At 48.8% G+C, this 16,523-nt stretch overlaps 2 protein-coding genes across 5 annotated transcripts in view; one reads left to right on the top strand and one right to left on the bottom strand.

The window, feature by feature from the left end:
• Window positions 1-571: 571 nt before the first annotated feature.
• Cinp (cyclin dependent kinase 2 interacting protein) lies at window positions 572-15,427 on the bottom strand. 2 transcript variants are annotated; one of them, XM_052185006.1, is made up of 5 exons: window positions 15,342-15,427; window positions 10,264-10,435; window positions 6,184-6,313; window positions 4,025-4,154; window positions 572-1,593 (listed from the first exon to the last, which is right to left on the bottom strand). In XM_052185006.1, exons 1-5 carry the CDS (start codon window positions 15,346-15,348, stop codon window positions 1,391-1,393), a joined length of 642 nt encoding a protein of 213 aa, XP_052040966.1. In that variant the 5' UTR covers window positions 15,349-15,427; the 3' UTR covers window positions 572-1,390. The 2 variants fall into 2 exon arrangements, with proteins under 2 accessions (XP_052040966.1, XP_052040965.1); XM_052185005.1 differs by having other exon boundaries at window positions 10,264-10,432.
• Window positions 15,428-15,525: 98 nt separating this feature from the next.
• The window catches only part of Tecpr2 (tectonin beta-propeller repeat containing 2), a 104,732-nt gene continuing 103,734 nt past the window's right edge, over window positions 15,526-16,523 (top strand). For 2 of the 3 annotated variants that reach the window (XM_052184996.1, XM_052184994.1), the window contains exon 1: window positions 15,526-15,599. The gene's annotated coding sequence lies outside the window, so the exon portion shown is untranslated. Of the gene's footprint in view, window positions 15,600-15,628; window positions 16,012-16,523 lie in introns of those variants that run through there. The other variant, XM_052184995.1, reaches the window with a different exon arrangement.

The raw sequence follows: 16,523 nt of genomic DNA, 5'->3' as shown, positions 1-16,523 counted from the left end.
GGAACTCAACTCTACAAGGAACAGAGGTGAGACAGAGACCACACGCTTGCAGGCCAGGCGCCCTGGGTTCACAGCAGGGAACAAGAGGCCCTGTCAAGGCAGAAGCAAGGACCCACGCCCAAAGCTGTCTTCTGACCTGCACACATACAGTGTTGCTCAGGTGTGCCCATACATACACATACAGACACAGAAGGGAGCAATGTGGTCTGAGTATTCCTTCCCCTAAAGATGGAAGCAGTGGACCGAGAGTGCCCACCCCAGATGAGAACAGTGGTCTTAGCACTTAGTGGTCATCCCATCAGGAAGGAGTGAAAGGAAAAACTGCAGGTGGTGGTTCCTGAGGGCTGCTTGACCTCACTATACAGACGATTCTTAGTAATGAATGTTAGTTCTCTGCACTTAGGTAGTGTGCTAATGGTTAATAGTGAGAAAGTGACACAGACACAGCACACCCAGACCCCGGATATAAACACTGCAATCACTGGTTTTCTATTGGCTTGTCCATCTTTTCAGGCAAGTAGCAGCAATTTGGGGTAAGTGGTTTTCATGTCTGTGACATTAAACTCTATACTCAACGCAACAGGATTAATATATATTTAAATATACATTAATATATTTACACAATATATTAACTGCCAGGTGGTGGTGGCACATGACTTTGATCCCAGCACTTGGGAGGCAGATGTAGGCAGATTTCTGAGTTCAAGGCCAGCCTGGTCTACAGAGTGAGTTCCAGGACAGCCAGGGCTACACAGAGAAACCCTGTCTCAAAAAAGCAACAAAACAAAAAACCAATATATTAAGTATGACTCTCCAGCCATAGGTAGCCCACAAGCTCTTCTGACTCTAGGTCCAAGGGTCCCACTCCGATTTGCAGTCTGTGCAGGCGGCCCAGACACAAATACCTAAGTAAAAATAAAAGTGCACTCCAAGTGTACAAGTGCTCTCAACTGCTAAACCATCTCAGTTCCTACTTAGGAGACTTTAAACATCTAATAATTCCAGGACAGTTTTAGAACTAAAACATTCTTTTCAAAGCACGGGGTTGGGAGTGTGGACCAGTGGTAGAATATTCAGCTTCTGTGAAGTCTGGATTTGATTTCCAGCAACACAAGCAAAGAGAAAGGTACATAGGTACAAAGTATAAATAGGAAACTCAGGTTGGCTCCACAGATGTAACAGTAATGTCCACTGGTTTATAAAGCTCGGCCCCTCAGCTGTTCTTGTTTCTGTCACTCAGTGGCAGGAGGACAGTTGGGAAGCAGCAGGGGACAGCTGCAGCTTTGGGGACAGTGATCCCAGGACCCTAAAAGGATCTGGCCTTGAGGCACAACAGGTTCCACCCAAGTGACTGACTGTCCGTCCAGTGGTCTGGAGCACCAGGCCGTGGTCACAGGGCCCGGTGCCCGGTCTCGAGCAGCATGCTCTCCAGCTGCAGCTTGCTGCCGCTCTCTATGTAGGGCTGGTGCAGCCACATGGACAGGTAGGTCAGGCTGAGGTTGCGGTCTGCAGTATGGGCCAGCTCTGCGCCAATGGTGTGCTTCAAAAGGAGCTCCTTCTTGTATGCTTCAGAGAGCCGGTGGGAGACCTCGTCTGCAACAGAACAGACACCATGCTGCGTGAGAATACACTGTCCTGAGGTCAAGCCAGAGTCAGTGCTGGCAATGTGGCAGAATACTTGCCAGGCATGCATGGAGCTCAGGTCTAATCCCCAGTGCCTGTAGACAGTGTGGTGGTGAGTGTTTGAACCCAGCACTTGGATGTTCAGGCACCGGTAGAGGCAGAAGGATGGGAGGTACAAGGTCATCCTTAGCCACCTGGACAACAGAAAACTTAAAACAGATCAGAACAACCCTGGGATGAAGAAGGGCCAAGCTAGGCCAGTCCAGCTGCTGGGTTAAATGGTAGGAAGCGCAAGGCCACACAACCCTTGCTAACTTGTAATGGTGAGCCTCTCCATCCAGACTCAGGAGTCTTGGAGGACTGAAGCAAGGGGATTGCTACAAGTTGGAGACCTGCTTGGGCCAGTTCAGCCTAGGATACATACTAAGACTCTGAGAAAGGAAATAGGGGACTGGAGAGATGGCCTAGCAATTAAGAGCACCGGATATTCTTCCAGAGGAGCTGAGCTCAATATCCAGCACCCACATCAGGAGCTCACAAAGCCATGTCACTCCAGCTCCAGGGGACAGAGCACCTCTGGTCTTCAAGGGCACCTGCCTTCATGTATGTGCACCCCCCCACACACACAAATAATTAAATCTTCAAGCAGCTGGGTGGTGGCACTTCATACCTTTAATTCTAGCACTTGGCAGGTGGTTCTCTGAGGATTTGAGACCAACCTGGTTTACAGAGTGAGTTCCAGGGCAGCCTGAACTACACAGAGAAAAATCAAAACAAAACAAAACAAAAAAATAAAAAAATAAAAAAAAAAACCTAAGCCCCAATATCAAGTAGTTTAGCCTCTAAAAAGTTTTGCTTGCATGTCATTGTCTGCACACGTGCGTATCCCGTGGTGTCCCACAGTGCATAGGTCAGACAGTAACTCCCAGTCCCTGGCTTGTTCTGTAACCATGTGGGTTCTAGGGATCAGAGTCAGGTTGTCAGACTTGGTGGCAAGAGCCTTTCCCTGCTAATGTAGAAGTATTTTTTTTTATTCACTGGATGTAACTGTTGTCTCTGAGGCTTATTGCCTCTATCTGCTAACCTAGGCCTGGTCCTGGAAGCTCCTATTTAGGTTTAGAATGTTTTCAGCCTCTCAGACTTACGGCTGAATAAGCTCACCCTTTCTAGTTCTTTCTACTAACTTTGGCTCACTGGTTCAACTCAGCTGTTGTGGCTCTAACTCCTCTCTAAGCTGACTGATTCAGTCTGGCTTCTCTCTCAACCTCTGACTGCATTGCCCACTTGGCCACAAACTAATAACTCTGGCAGGGGGTTCTAACCTTCTAGCTCCTCACCCTCTGGCTTGTGCTGTCGTCACCTGTCTCTAGCATGTTTTCCAATCTGTCTCTGTAAAACTGCTGATAAAACTGCCTCTTTCTCTCTGCACTGCCCCTTAAGGAGCTTCCCTTTCCTCTTTCTCCTTGTGAGAGTTGGGCATATCCTATTCTGTCCAATCTTTCTCTGACTTGTCACTTACCTGCCACTCAATTAGACTTCACTTTCAAATATGGCTGCTTACCTCTACAAACTAACTTTACCTTCAGTGTTTGGGATTAGAGGTGTGTGCTAAGGGCTGAGCCACACCACAAGTAGAAACCTTTTTTCCCCAGTAAATAACACAATCTCTGGGTTCACAGTGGGATCAACTATCCTGTAATATGCTGAGCCATCTTACCAGCCCATCTACCCCTCATTTGAGCCCAGGCTGCTCTTAAACTCATTGGGATCCTCCTGCCTCAGCCTCCCAAATACTGGGATTATGAATTTGTACCACGTGCTGGTTAGTTTATGTCAACTTGACACAAGCTAGAGCCGAGGGAACCTCAACTGAGAAAATGCCTGCATAAGGTCTGGCGGAAGGCATTTTCTTACATAGTGATGATTGATGTGGGCCTGGGTTCGATAAGGAAGCAGGCTGAGTAAGCCATGGGGAAGCAAGCCAGTAAGCAGCACCTCTCCATGGCCATTTCTGTCCTGTCTGAGTTTCTGTCCTGACTTCCATCGGTGATGAAATGATGTAGAGGCAGAAGGCAGAGAAATCCTCCTCCACTGCAAGTTGATTTTAGTCATGGTATTTCATCATAGCAACAGCACCCTAACTAGGCACGGCTATCATGTCAAAGTGCACCTTCCCCAGTGATCTAGGATGCTGGCTGAAGTGTCCCCAACAGCCCAACAGACAGCTGATTTCTCTCTCTCTCTCTCTCTCTCTCTCTCTCTCTCTCTCTCTCTCTCTCTCTCTCTGTCTCTCTCTCTCTGTCTCTCTCTTTCAAAAAGCAGAGGCCCTGTCCTTTTTTAAGGACCAGATCTAGGCAATGCTGATGTCCCTTTTAGAACCACCTCCAGAAGAGCTACTTACAAAAGAAGGCTGTGGGCCACGTGTGAAACAGAGGGGGCCGGCTGCTTTCTTCCCTGTAGTGGTAATTTTCTAGTTCACAAATACCCTTGGTGGTTGAAGACAGCTTTTCCATTTTCATTTGTATTTTAGTCTGAAAAGATATTAATTTGGAATATGATAATACTGCGTAGAATTTCTAATCTCAGACTTAGTAACTAGAAAAGATTTGAAGGCTATGATGTATGGTCCTGGTGGGGCTAAAATCCCAGTAATTCACCCCGTTAATTCCATAGACAGCAGATTTCCAGAGGAATGGAGACAGGTGGGTATTGTCGGTTCATTACTTTGGCACTAAGCCCTGGGTTTTTACAGCCTCAGAGCAGAAGGCTTGCTGGGTCCACCTCAGTAAGATTTCTATGCAGCAGTGGTGCTTTAGCCCCAAAGCCCTGGCGGGACCCTAGCAGGCTGCTGTTAGAGAGTGGAGTAGGCAGAAAGGCACCCGGGGCGAGTCTCTGACTCCTTATGGAGCCTCTGTGAGCCTGGATTTCCGTACTTATACGGCACGGCGGCGAGCACACGGGAGAAAGCACTGAGAACCTGAGTCCTGGGCTCTACAGCCAGCCCTCCCTCTGCTACCGTGCCCTCCTCTGTGAGCTGCCAGCAGTGACACCAGCACCTCCAAGTGACCAAAGCATGGCAGATGAAGGGCAGTGCATGGTTATATATAGATAGAACTAACTAGGATTTTAGATATAAGCAGCAAAGGTTTATTAAAACTACATCTCCGTTTCCTCAGTGTAGTTAACTATTATGTATCTGGGGGGATAAAAGATATATATATATATATAGCATCAAAATCATAATTCCTTATACTTGATCCCCCCAACTGTCCATCCCCTAGTTTTATCTAAAGTGGCACACACTAAATTTAGCAAATGTTAATCTTTAAAAGTCTCTCCTTCCTTCTTAAATAATTTTAGGTTCGATATTTCCCTTGGCTTAACCTCCAGACAGGCTCCACCATTTCCATTTGCAGCTGGGAAGATGCTCAAGGGTGAGGCGGGGCCACCCCACAGCGGCTTCTGGACACCTAATTCTAGAAAAGCGTAGAAGGATTCAGAGAGGAGGAAAATCTGGAGGCCCTGACCCAGATCTGTAGCTCAGCCACCAACAGGGACAAAGTCCCATCTGTGTGTGCTTTGCTGAGCTAACAATGAAAGCAGCTCACACCACAGAGCAGCTGTAGTGTCTCCACAGTAACTAACACCTCACACAAAATCGGGGTCTATCTTAGGGGAGAGAGTATGCCCATCCCCCAAGACAAGATACTTAATCCCAAACCTCTTTAATGGCTGGGGAGAAAAGAAAAAGCAGTATTCACGGCTTCCGACCCCAACTTTTGGATTTGAATACTGAGTGAGAATACACTTCCAAGCCAGTTTCAGACAAGTTCATCAGAGCAGAGAACTTCTAATGTGATGGCTAGCATTGTAGGGCTTGCTTTCTCTACTAAGATGGCTTATTTGATTATTTATGAGTGTGGGTGCCTGTGGAGGCCAGAACTGAGTACTGGATTCCGTGGAGCTGGAGTTAGAGACAGTTGTGAGCTGCCGGGAACCAAACTCCAGTCCACTGAAAGAGCATCGAGAGCTCATAACACTTAGCCATCTCTCTAGCCCAACAGCTAACCACGTTCTAACAGGACTCTCCTGGACTCTCCTATACAAGGATCTAGGCTTCTTGGGGAAAAAATGCTGATTCTTAGACAGGGGCAGGAAATATGCAAAATAAGCCTTCGACATCATTCAGTGCTAGTCAGTAAGGAAATGCCAAAACCTTGAGCTTTACTCTGAAGATGGTCTGTCAGGCAGAACTCCTGATGCCTAAGTGTAAACAATCTGAAGAACAAACTGATAACAAAGACAGTGGCTGCTTTAGTGTTATACAGCACCAAGAAGTCACCGTGACAGAAATGGTCTGGCCCACAAAATGCAAATATTCACTCTGGACCCTTGGCGTGGCTGACACTGCCCAGGACAATGTGCCCGACTTGAAAGCATCAGGACTTGTTAGGTAGGTGGAAGGGAAGGCTTCAAAGGAAGGTCGGCAATGGTTTTGAGTGCCCTCAGTCTAGCAAACCACAAACAGTGGTGCAGATGGCCAGCGTCTTCCGGTCTTACCAAGTCGTCCAAGATGGCCTGCAGCTCCTCGCACAAGGCTTCAAGTCCCTTATCATAGTCCAGGTTTGTCTTTTCTTCCTCTTCCATGGAAGTTGGGCTGCTGCCCTCTAATTCAGCCTTCTCTTTACTCCTGGACAAAGCAGAAGATGGTGGGTACAATTTACGCTCTTAACTCACCTCATGCTAGGCTACTGCACATCTCTATCCCAGTGTTTGAGGATGAGAAGTGCTTGCGTTCACAGCCTGGCTACATAGTAGCCCTGGCCTCAAAAATGAAAAAGCAAGGAAAACATTTTGTTATAATAAATCCTATAAAAGCCATCATCTACAAAATCATGTTAGATATACTGCAGAAATAGTACAAATGTCACTATATCAGATGCATATTTATACTGGAGGCCAGAACTGAGTACTGGATCCCTGGAGCTGGAGTTAAAGACAGTTGTAAGCTGCTGGGAAGGACTCCAGTCCTTTGAAAGAGCAGCAGGTGCTCCTAACGCGTAGCCACCTCTCTCACCCTACGGTTAACAGTTCTAAGAGGACTCTCCTGTAGTAGGACTGCATGGACACAGTGAGCACACCCATTAGTTACTCATGTGTGTTGTGCTTGGGTGGAGCCAAGGGCCTCTGTGTGCAGCAAGTAGTCACTCAAGTTTGTACCAGGGGAAGTGAGGTCTAGCCACGTGCAGTCCTTGGGGTGGGGCTTAGTGCTGGCTGTATGCAATGCATAAGATGTGGGCCAGTTCCCAAAGGAGTCAAGAGTATGTGAGTAATTTTTAAACTGAAGTCTGTGATCCATACAGTTCAGACAGTAAAGACTTGATCTTCAACCTATGGTGCTGTCAGGAGGAGGTGCAACTATTAGGTTAGGCCTAGTGGGAAGGCTTCTATCCATGTAGGGAACGATTCCCTTCAAAGAGCTTTGGGACCCCAGAATCTTCTTTCTGGTCCAGACCATGAGGCAAACGGTGTGAACATGCACTGTGATGTATGCCATCTTGCCACAAGTGTGTACAGAAACCAGTAGTTAGCCTGTGGTGGCATTCCTCAGGAGCCACCCACCTTTTTGGAGGCACGGTTTCTCATCACTGGGATCTGGGACTCACAGACTGGGCTGGAGTGGTGGCCTGTTTCTTCTTCCTCAGTGCTAGGATTACAAACACATACCAAAACGCCTAACTTTTTCCTTGAATGCTGAGGTCTGAACTCAGGTCCTCATGTCTGCATGGTGAGTACTTGTGAGTGCTCTCCTCCTTTATCTTCTTTTTTTTAAAGATTGGATCTTTCTCAAAGTAGTCCTGGATGGCTTGAACATGCTTTATCATGTAGGCCAGCCTTGAACTCAGAGATCCACTGCCTCTGCCTCCCAAGTGCTGGGACTGCCTACTATACTTTCTCTTTTCAATATTTATTTTTAATTTGTGTGTATGAATATTTGTCTGTCTATCTGTATGTGTGTATGTGTGCTGTGTGTATGCAGTACCCATATAGACCAGAAGCAAGCATCAGGTCCTGTATATAGCTGTCATTGTAGACAGCTATGCACTGCCATGTGGATGCTGAGAACTGAACCCATTTCTTCTGTAATAGTTTTGTTTTGTTTTCTGAGGCAGCCTTTCTCTGTGTAGCCAAAGACAGGAATATTGTGGTGCCACGAGCCAGATCCACTCTGCCTATTGGCTGCAGGGTGACTCCACGACGGGATTATTGTGAGTCCACTACCTGGGCGCTCATCACGACCACCAAGGGCCTGATTAAGTCATTAGCGTGGGATGTGATGCCGGGAGTGGGTGTCACTCACATAGCCTAAGACAGAGGCCCTGCCCTACTAGGACCTAAAAAGGCCTAGTTACTGTGGTGCTGGACGTGGGGGCAAGCCACATAGCCTAAAACAGGCTCTCCACCAACCCTCTTTCCATAGCCACCCCCCAACTTTAAGAAAGAAAAAAGGGGGATATGTGGGAGACCAAACTCTGGAAAACCAGACCCTCAACAGCTCTCACCAGAGAGTCCACTGACCTTGCAGTTTACAGCTGAACCACCCCCTTCTTCACACAACGCTGATCAACTGGTTCTCATCCTGGCCGAACACCTGGGGTTGTCTACGTGGAACCAGCATTCCAGAAAAGCTGCTGGATGTCACAGCCAGCTACCGCCCAGATGACCTTTCCTCCTTCTGTGCTTTTAGCATTCCCCTCAGCCCCTCCCTACTTCCTCTTCAGTGCGTTCAAAACCAGGCGTTTTGCTTTTCATTAAAGAGGCTTTGACAAGACGCCCCTTTTTGCTTGGCCTCGCTCTTTTCCCGCCCATTTTCTCTTTCAGGCTTGGGTTCTCCTCGGCTCCCCAAATAACTAGGTCCCGCAGGACGGGACACTGGCTGGCCTGGAACTCACTCAGTAGACCAGGCTGGCCCCAAACTCAGAGATCAACCTGCCTCTGCCTCCCAGGTGCTGGGATTAAAGGTATGTGCTGAGCTGCGCTGCAATCCAGTGGAAAGTACTCCACTGAGTCACTTCTCAAGTTTCTCCGCCACTGTTGTTTTTAGAAATAAAGTGAAGCTAGAGGGGATGGCACCGAGGTGAGAGCAGAATGAGAAGCTGAAGGTCACCTCCATTACATAGTAAGTCTGAGGTCTGCCTGGGCCTGCGTAAGTCCCTGTCTCAAAATGAATAGGTGCTGGAGAGCCAGCTCAGTGGTTAGGAGCACTTGCTTCTCTTCCGGAGCGCCGGGTTTGATTCCAGCACCCACAGGGAGGCTCACAACTGTCTGAGACTTCAGTTTCAGCAGACCCGATGCCCTTTTCTGGTCTCTTCAGGCAGTGCAGTTACGTGATACACATGCATACATGCAGGCAAAAGACTCACACACATAAAATTAATACAGCTAAAAGATAACAGCAAATACAGTCTGGAGAGAGGAAGCTTAGCTGTGAAGAGCAGTGGCTGCTCTTCCAGAAGACCCGGGCTTGTTTCGCAGCACCCACAAGGCGGCTCACAACCACCTGTGATTCCAGGAAAATACCTCCTTCTGGTCTCGTGGACAACAGACACATAAGTGGCATACAGACAAACATGCAGGCAAAATACCCATGTACACAAAGAAAAGGGGACATAAAATGAATTGGGTGCAATGGTACTCATCTGTGGCTCCAACTCCTCAACCTTGAGGCAGGAGAGTCAGCCTGGGCAATGCAGTTGGCTCCTGCCACAAAATGGAAACAAGCCAGGCTCTGAGTGTACCCAGAATCCCAGCACTCAGGAGACGGAGGCAGGAGGAGCGCTGGGTGTTCAGGGTCAGCCTGGTGTAGTAGAACAATTTCAAAAAGAACCAAATAGCAACCAAACAAAATAAATGAAGTAGGGGGCGGGATACACTCAGCAGCCAACTATACACACGAGACCCCGCTTACCCGCCACCCCACATTCCTGAAAGATAATAGTATCACGGACTCAACCTTGCCCCTCAGTCAGTCTCTATAACTTATATTCAGATCCAAACAAGGTGTAGCATAGTTTTGTATTTATTTTTGCACTTACTGTGTGTATATAAGAATGGGCACATTCACACCATGGCTGTGCCCAGGAAGGACGACTTGAAGTACTTTGGTTGTCTCCTTCCACCATGTAGGTTTTTGGGGACTGAACTAGTCATTAGGTTTGAGGGCAAGCACCTTTACCCACTGAGCCACCTCTCTAGCTCAAGGTGCCAAACTTGTAATCCTCCAGTCTCTGCCTTTTCAGCAGGTCCTACCAAAGTGTACCACCCAGTCAGCATACCTTTGCATATGTGCAGGTATTATTTTGCTACTCTTTTGGATTTACTTTATTTACATCAGGAAAGTCTTTTTTGGGGGGGGGGGTTCGAGACAGGGTTTCTCTGTGTAGCCCTAGCTGTCCTGGAACTCACTCTGTAGACCAGGCTGGCCTTGAACTCAGAAATCCGCCTGCCTCTGCCTCCCAAGTGCTGGGATTAAAGGCATGCGCCACTGCCCGGCCTACACCAGGAAATTCTTACTCTCTTGACTGTTCTCTCGGTGGTTAGAGGTGACAGCACAGAGCGGGGGACCACACATGTACTTACAGCAGACTGACTTTCAGGTTGGCAATGCTGCTCGCCGTGGTGAAACCCTTGTCATTGAGGCTGTCCCATTTTAGGATTAAGTTGTGCCAGTCAGCTGCATTGTCCTTAAGTTTTCTCGCACTGACAGATAAGACAGGTTTTCTTGGTGTTGCAATCCCAAGAGTCTTTGCTACTAGGGAGCGAGAGAAACATGACAGTTACAGAACACATGATCACAGGCCTCCCCAGTGGAATGGTCTGAGACGCCTCACCAATTGGCTCCACAAACACTTAATCTCACACACCCTGTCTACTTTTCTTTTGGGGGACAGGGTCTCAAATGTAGCTCTGGCTGGCCTTGAACTCACAGAGATCATCCCATCTATTCCTCCAGGGCTGGGATCAAAGGTGGGCACTACACCTGGCATAGCACCCTGTCTTAGAAACAAGTAAAGCTCTGACTTTCTACCAACACATTAACACCTACCGTCTCTCCTATGAGCTAATCTGGTCTTGACTCTATCCTCCAACCCCTCGTACCTGGCCCCTTGAACTGACTTCTGACTCGTGAGAGCTCATCACACCACAACACTGAGAAGGTGGGAGACTAGAGATGCAGAGGTGATCTTGCCAGGCTGCTGCTGCTCTGCCTTTGACTTAGCTGTCTAAGGTTCTGCCTCTATCTCTGCTCCAACCCCTATCTTAATCCCCAGCCCAGCCCTGCACAGCCAGGCTAAGCTCCTGGGAAGGCCTTTGAGCATGGGCTCTCTGCGGGGAAGCTCCGTCTTTAAGTAGTGCTGTCTATCTAAGATTCACCCAACCCCTGGCCCGAGGGAAGTGCTACCAACAGCAGAGTCTGGCTGCCTTCCACACTTACAACTCTACATAGCCATCTTGTGGCTGAGAGGAATCCAGACACAAGGCTGCTGCGTGCATTGGAGGTTACACCCTGAAGACCAAGCTGCCTGGGGGTGAGTCCTAGCTCTGCCAGCTGTGGGTGGAGGCATACTGGCCAATCTCTTGGAGCCTATTCTCATTGGCAAAATGGTGATAACAAGGTATCGGTCCCCAAGTGGATACATGAGTTCAATGCAGCCTGGTCTACATAGGGAGTTCCAGGCTGGCCAGGGCTACACAGTGAGATTAAGACAGTAAATATGTGAAGCTGGGAGGGCCAGACACGTAACCAGTTAACAAGGCACCTCACTGGTCCCCAGGTTTGTCCTCCCTTCTCCACTGTGGCCTCTTCCTCATCCTCTGCCCCGGTTCTGCTCTGCTGTCCAGCGTGGGTCACGCTGACTGCCCGTGTGTGCACTCACTCACCCTGTTAATGCAGCATTCTGTAGGGCTCTGTCCTTTTGTGGTTTGCTTTGATGGTATTGGGGAATGAGCCTAGGGCCCTGGGCTTGCTGCACCAGGGAGCATCCCCAGCCCACATTCCTGAGAGGCGGTCTCATTAAGTTGCTCTGGCAGGGCATTTTCTTCCTGCCTCAGCCTCCCAGGTAGCTTGGATGGCAGCTTGTGCAGCCACGCCTAACCAACAGCCGGGCTTGATGGTTTTCATTCATTCTTTCCTCAGACAACTAACAAATACTGGTTGGCTTCCTTCACCATGGGGGACGAAGTGAGAACCAGGGACCCCCCATCCTCCCCTCCATCCCCACTCACACTCCAGACCATAAGTACTATGTAAAAAAAAGGAACAGAAAGCCAGGTGTCTGTCAAAGGCTTTAATCCCAGACTAAGGCAAGAAGATTGCTAAGAGCCCAAGGCCAGCCAACCACTGAGTTCTGGGTTTCAGTTAAAACTGCCCTTTTTTTTTTTTTAAAAGAGGCTAATGTGTAGCAGGACTAACATTAAAAAAACAAAACAAAAAAAAAAAACCCAAAAAAACCAAAAAGGGGGTTTTGTGTCAGCATGAATCTGAGGTCTCCTTTGAGTTTTGTGACCATGAAATTGGTGACTACAAGAAACAGGACAAACCCAGCATGTCAGGGCTCAGAGAAGTAGAGTAGCCAACAAGGCCTCACACAGCTAGAGCCACATGGGCCACTTCGAGCACAGCAGTGCACAGGTGGGGGCGGGGAGCCTCAGGGTCTGCCCTCACTATGAATGAGTCAACACTTGGTCACCTGTGATAGGATAGGATCCTGGGGATGACAGGGTCTCAGTGGAGATAGGACTGAGATGGGGGTGTGGGGTCAGAGGGCTGATCAAAATGTCATAAAGAAACCTACTTTGTAAGCTAATTAAAATAAATACATGATGTAAATATGTTCTACCCTCCTACAGAAAGAGCAACACAGTGACAAGGACTCTAGACACTGGAGAATAGCAGAATTCTTGTCATTTTCATTTCAATCTTAAATGTTAAACACCCCTCAAAGCAAGCAAGCAAGCAAGAAAGCAAGCAAGCAAGCCAGCCAGCCAGCCAGCCAGCCTCTAAGGAAAGAAAATTCTTTGGGTTTTTAGTGGAATATTCCATATGTTAAATTCCATATAGTAAAATGCAGTATAGTCTCAATGCAGTAATATATAAAAGGCTTGTACACACAGTTTAAATGTCCACTTTTAAGACCTGAAATGTAACTTTTATTTGTACCTTGAAGTCTAAATGATCAGATTTTATTTATTTTTTGTTAGTTAGGATTTTATTGATGTGAAGAGATGCCATGACCATAGAAACTTTTTTTTAAAAAGACATCGTTTTCTTTTCCTTTTTAAATTGATTTACTTATTTATGTGAGTACACTGTAGCTGTCTTCAGACACACCAGATGTCTGAACAAATCTTATTAACAGATGGCTGTGAGCCATGTGGTTGCTGGGAATTGAACTCAGGACCTTTGGAGGAACAGTCAGTGCTCTTAACCACTGAGCCATCTCTCCAGCCCATAGCAACTCTTATAAAGGAAAACATTTAATTAGGGCTGGCTTACAGTTCTCAGGTATAGTCTATCATCCTAACGGTGGGAAGCATGGCAGGCAGACATGGTGCTGGAGAAATAGTTGAGAGTTCTACATCATCTAGTTCAGCAGGCAGCAGGAAGAGACACTGGGTCTGGCCTGACTACAGGAAACCTCAGAGCCCACCCACTGTGACGCATATCCAACAAACCCACAGCTATTAGTGCTATTCCCTAAGAGCTTCTGGGGCAGATTTCCTTCCTTCTTTCTTTCTTTCCTTCCCCCCCCCCTTTTGTTTTTTTTTTCAAGACAGGTTTTTCTGGGTAGCCCTGACAGTCCTGGAATTCACTCTGTAGACCAGGCTGGCCTCAAACTCAGAAATCTGCCACCTCTGCCTCTCAAGTGCTGGGATTAAAGGCGTGGCCACCACCGCCCAGCCAGCTTTCATTTTTAAAGATCTGTTTGTATAATGTGTGGGAGTGGCTGCCAAGGCCAGAAGGGTGACTGAGGTCCTGGAGCTGGAGCTGCAGGTGAGCTGCCCAATGTGATCTGAGAATCTAAACTCTAATGCTCTAGAAGAGCAGGAAGTGCTCGTAACTGCTGAGCCAAAGAATCTCCAACTTTGGATTTTATTTTTCTGTAATTTAACGTAACCTTCATTAGGAGACTAGAATATTGAGACTCACCTCTTCTGACCTCCAAATTTAGATGCAACCAGAGAATTTATAGCTAAAATTCTATTTATATATAATTGTTAACTCATCTGTAAATTACAATAAATATATTTGTAATAGTAAAATGCAAAAAAGAAAGTCATTTGCCCTGGTTATTTTTGCTGTCAACTTGTTATAACTGGGAAGAGATAGCCACAATTTAACAACTGTCTGTGATGATGTCTGTGTGTTAAATGATGTACAAGGGCCTAACTCGCTGAGGAGGTGCCACCCTTGGGCAAGTGGTCCTGGGCTGTGTAAGAAACTATCTGAGGGGCTGGAGGTGGCTCAGAGGACCCAGCACCCATAAAGAGGCTTACAATCTGCCACGATTTTTATTCCAAGGGATACCACAGAGGTCCTCTTCTGGCCTCTGTGGACACTGCATACATATGGTACATTTACATAAATAAAGTATTAACACTTACACACATAAAAGCAAATCGTAGGAGAAAGCAAGCTAGCTAGGGCATGATTCTCGGAGGGAGTCGTTAGGCCAGCCAGTAAGCAGCTTTCCCTCACGGTTCCTGCCTCTGTTCCTGCTTGAGTTCCTACCGATTTCCCTCATTGATGGATTGTGATCTGGAAGGGTAAGGCAAATAAACCCTTTCCTTCCCAAGCTGCTTTTTGGTGATGGTATTTTACCATAGCAACAGGAAGCAGTTTGAACAGTTTTCTCTATCAAGAAGTCTTACTGGATTCCCCCAGTTGCATTACGAGTCCCTGCAGTAGACATGTTCCCTCCTATTCGCTGGCTGTCATCACATTCCCTGGTGAGTCAAGAAGTCTATATTCCCCGCAGGACTGAGTGCAACCACAGTAGGAGTTATGTCTCGTCCCCTCCCATATCTTGCACACAATAGTAGATTTAGAATCAAACGGGCTACACGGAGGGACTGCTTTTACCTCCTGTATTACATTCGTCCTTCGGTGGGGGTTGCTAAGGGTGAGGATCACATCTTACTTTGCCGGACCCACTTAGGACCAAAAGCACAGCTCTGACTTCTAGATGCACAGAGACAAATAGAGAGATGTCAGGAACGTGGGTCACCGGCCAGCTCGGAGAGAGGCACAGCAGAGGTTTAGCTGCTCACCTCTTATAAGTTACCAAACCAAAATAGGACTCAACGAGACCCCTGCCATCCGCTAACGCACTGACCCATGTGACACTAATCGACACAGTGACAGCCTTTATTACAAACTGCAAGCTCCACGGCCGGTCTTACTGACTGCGGGAGTTTAGGGAAGGGTTTCCCGAGGGGCTGGCAGGTCAGGCTCGGCTCCAATGCGCTCCGGGATGCTCTGAGCGTCACACCGCTGACACTTCACGAACATCATCGCACTCACACGACACTCACACCGGAATGAACAAGGCTCCCGGAAGCCCGCGAGGTCCAGGCGCGCCCTGCTCATGACCTCCCCCCCTACCCCCTACGACCTGCAGCCTCCACAACTAGGGAAGCACAGACTTCTCACGCACCTTCCATGCGGCCCACAGGTAGCTCCCGAGAAGATCCGAAAACCCGCCCGCGAATTGAGGAAGTGATGTCACTTCCGCTCCCTGGGTCCGCCGACACTTGTGGCTCTGCCGCTCTAGCTCTCCGCCGAGTCACTGCTACTCTCTGAGGCCTAACCCGTTGCCTAGGCAACGGACTCCCGGCAGCCCCTGCGGCCCGGAGACCATCCCGCCTCCTCCGGGTTGGCGGGGCTGAGGAGTCTTGAGGGGCTGCCGCGGGAGGTGAGTTCGGGAGCGCGCGGGCGGGTGCTGGACGCCTCCGACGTCCCCGACGCCGCCCCTCGCCTTTCTCCCCCTGGCAGGGCCGCCTTTCCCCGTCTCAGCCCCTCAGAGTCTCCAAGCCGTGTGGCCGTCCTCCTGGCAGCCACCCACCGCGCGCCGCACGTCTGTCAGCCGGAGTCGGTGCAAAGCACCGGGCGTCGCGGCGTTCGCACACCGCCCGGGGCGGCCACGGCGCCCCGGCTCCCCTCGCTCCTCCCCTCCTGCCCCACCCTGCATCCCTCTCGCGACCGGCTCCGGGCTCCTCAGCCTTGAGATTGGCATTGCGTTCCGTTCTGTCCCCGGGTCCACAGCTGGATCCCTTACATTCGCCTACCCGCGCCGAGCACTGGCTTGGGCACCCCGTAGGAGTTCAGTAAGTGTTGGTTCCATGGGTAGCGAATGCCGATAAAGAATGGGGTGACCCTGGGGTCAGACTCGGGGTCAGGTCCTTGTGCTTCCCCTTCCTACCCGGTTACTGGAGCAAGTGTCAGCTTCTAGCTTCAGTTCAGTTTTCGTCATCCCGTAAAATGATAAGTTTTTATCTTGGGATGGTGGAGGATTAAATGGGTCAGTGCATGCGCAAGCACCCGTCCAGGGTCTGGCTGAATGATCCCACTCAGGGTTAGCCCCTGCTCCCCTGCACGGCTCTGTGGGCTTCGCGGCGTTTCCTCGAGTCCCTTAAGTCTCTGGCTCCCCGTTACTTTCGTGACCCTTCTTTTCTTTCCTGCCTTTTGTGCTTCCTTTCTTTCTCAGCGATATTCAGGGATTTTCTGTTCCATTTGTTGGCAGCGTGTGAGGTGTATCGTTTTGTTATTGGCTGGAATGATCATTTGCAGCCAAGGTTTTGAAAACTTTTAGAGCAGGGAGTTGTGGGAAACTCAGGTC

The sequence above is a fragment of the Apodemus sylvaticus genome, chromosome 6 (assembly GCF_947179515.1).
Source record: "Apodemus sylvaticus chromosome 6, mApoSyl1.1, whole genome shotgun sequence".
Classification (NCBI taxonomy): Eukaryota; Metazoa; Chordata; class Mammalia; order Rodentia; family Muridae; genus Apodemus; species Apodemus sylvaticus.
Note: the sequence above shows the minus strand (reverse complement) of the source record. Positions and strands in the feature narration are given on the sequence as shown.

Bases quoted from the DNA above. Each gene is read 5' to 3' on its own strand.
- Cinp (XM_052185006.1), bottom strand. The intron at 6,314-10,263 runs GTAAGTACATGT...TGCTTTGTCCAG, and splicing joins AACCTGAAAGTCAGTCTGCT to GAGTAAAGAGAAGGCTGAAT. The intron at 1,594-4,024 runs GTAAGTAGCTCT...GTTCTGTTGCAG, and splicing joins GTGGCCCACAGCCTTCTTTT to ACGAGGTCTCCCACCGGCTC.